Genomic DNA, 1,884 nt, shown 5'->3' with positions numbered 1-1,884 from the left:
CCAAACAGAAAAAGAGAGAGATGGATGTGCCGTGATAAGGTGGTACTGCTTGGAAAACACACTACAAGAAACCCAAAAAAGTGTACAACACCCATTCCTACTTTTAACACTATACTATAAATATTTAAAACCCACAAACTATATAATATACTATATGATATAAAAATATATTAGAAATGAAAAACCCAAAACCCACAGCTGTAAATGTATGTCTGTTAGTGGGAACTTGTTCCTCACATCTGGTGAAATTTATGGCGTTTTTTTGTTTCTGATCCTATTTGTCTTTCATATCATCTTCTTTCTCATATGCTTCTTCTTTCAAAACCCATTATTACATAATCTTAGTCCATTGTTTGAGTAGGGGCTCTTTTACCAAAGCTAAGGTGTTTCCCTTTTCTGGGCTCCTCCTTTTTCTAACCACTCTGCATTTTTCTCATTTGTCTTTCAATGATCCATCACTTCAACCAACATAAAATCAAAATCTTACACATGGTAATAAGCTAAGCTAGCAATCAAATAATAAAGTGAATAGCACAATTATAAATTGGCAACTGCCACTATATATTAAACAATAAGGATTTGTGTTTAGGGTTGTTTTATGTGGATAAAACAGCCATGTTGGATAAGGTTCGGTCCACTAGAATCTGATCGATTTGCACACCACCTAGAACTAAATATATTTCTTCCTAGGTCTTATGGTGCTATTCAATAACTACCTACTTCAGTGACTAAAACTAAATCTTGTCTTATATCTAGTCTCTTCCTCCATTCTCTCTCTTTTTTCTCTATTTTCTTTTGCTATAATAGGATCCAAATTTCATATTCTGTATCTAACTCCATTGCTCAAGTTTTTTCTTAGTAACCAACTTCAAAACATTACAAAAGTTGTATATTTCAATGGGGCTTGATCATCATCATCATGTCATTTGTGGTCAAAGACTTGGCTTCATTAGCATTTCTCTTCTATTTCTCATAATTTCAACCTGGATCCAGCAAGGTTTAGTTACTGAAGGTAATAAGACTAAGTAATTTTTTAAGCTTCTTATAACTTATTAAGTAGAAACAAGTAACATTAATATCTTATCTATGTTCATACAGGTAGAAAGACTCACACACAAAGTGGTTTTCACCAGGTTCAATTTCTCTGCCTCTTCTGATTAGCATAATTGCATAAATGACCAAGAAAACACTGATTTTGTGATGTTTTGTGCAGAATGTAGGTGAGAAAAAGACAATGCTGAGGGCACAAATAGGGTCAAGGCCACCAAGATGTGAGAGGAGGTGTAGGACATGTGGACATTGTGAAGCAATTCAGGTACCTACAAATCCTCAAACACAGAATGGGAAAATAAACTCTTCAAAGGTCTCTACTATTGCTTATGCAAAGGGAAATGATAATTCTAACTACAAGCCCATGAGTTGGAAGTGTAAATGTGGGAACTATATTTTCAACCCATGATTCCATTTTGTTTCAAAATTTAGTTACTTCTTTTATCATATAATCAATAAATATAACCAACTTATTTATCAATTTTCTGTATATGAATGAATATACACTTCTTAAATTATTCTTTCTTCATGGTTCTTTTTTGGAGCCTTTGTGGTTCTCATCTTCTAATTTTCTCATTGTGAGGTACAAGCTTTCATCTAATGTATTATGTTCTTATTTCGTAGCTTTTATCTTAGGTTATAATATCAATAGGTTTTATCTGAAGTATAGAAAATAAGGTTGGTTTTCAAGTGAAGAAGAAAAGATAAACATAGATACCGTAGCTTGCAACAATTATAAATGGTACGAAATAATATTTACTGGCTGAGCCACGACTAGGACGCTCTCTTACGTTTCGTGGCAGTGCCCAAAATGTGCAAGCAGACTATCAACCA

General features: G+C 33.4%; 1 protein-coding gene across 1 annotated transcript; it reads left to right on the top strand.

Moving 5' to 3' along the window:
- Positions 603 to 1,561, top strand: LOC109331028 (EPIDERMAL PATTERNING FACTOR-like protein 2). The gene is made up of 3 exons (XM_019565311.1): positions 603 to 1,012; positions 1,099 to 1,133; positions 1,214 to 1,561. The coding sequence occupies exons 1-3, from the start codon at positions 898 to 900 to the stop codon at positions 1,457 to 1,459; spliced, it is 396 nt and encodes a 131-aa protein (XP_019420856.1). The 5' UTR covers positions 603 to 897; the 3' UTR covers positions 1,460 to 1,561.

The sequence above is a fragment of the Lupinus angustifolius genome, chromosome LG17 (genome assembly GCF_001865875.1).
Source record: "Lupinus angustifolius cultivar Tanjil chromosome LG17, LupAngTanjil_v1.0, whole genome shotgun sequence".
Lineage (NCBI taxonomy): Eukaryota > Viridiplantae > Streptophyta > Magnoliopsida > Fabales > Fabaceae > Lupinus > Lupinus angustifolius.
Note: the sequence above shows the minus strand (reverse complement) of the source record. Positions and strands in the feature narration are given on the sequence as shown.

Coding starts and splice junctions, on each gene's coding strand:
- LOC109331028 (XM_019565311.1), top strand. CDS start 898: ATGGGGCTTGATCATCATCATCATGTCATTTGTGGTCAAAGACTTGGC. Junction 1,013..1,098: donor GCAAGGTTTAGTTACTGAAG/GTAATAAGACTA, acceptor ATGTTCATACAG/GTAGAAAGACTCACACACAA. Junction 1,134..1,213: donor CACAAAGTGGTTTTCACCAG/GTTCAATTTCTC, acceptor TGTTTTGTGCAG/AATGTAGGTGAGAAAAAGAC.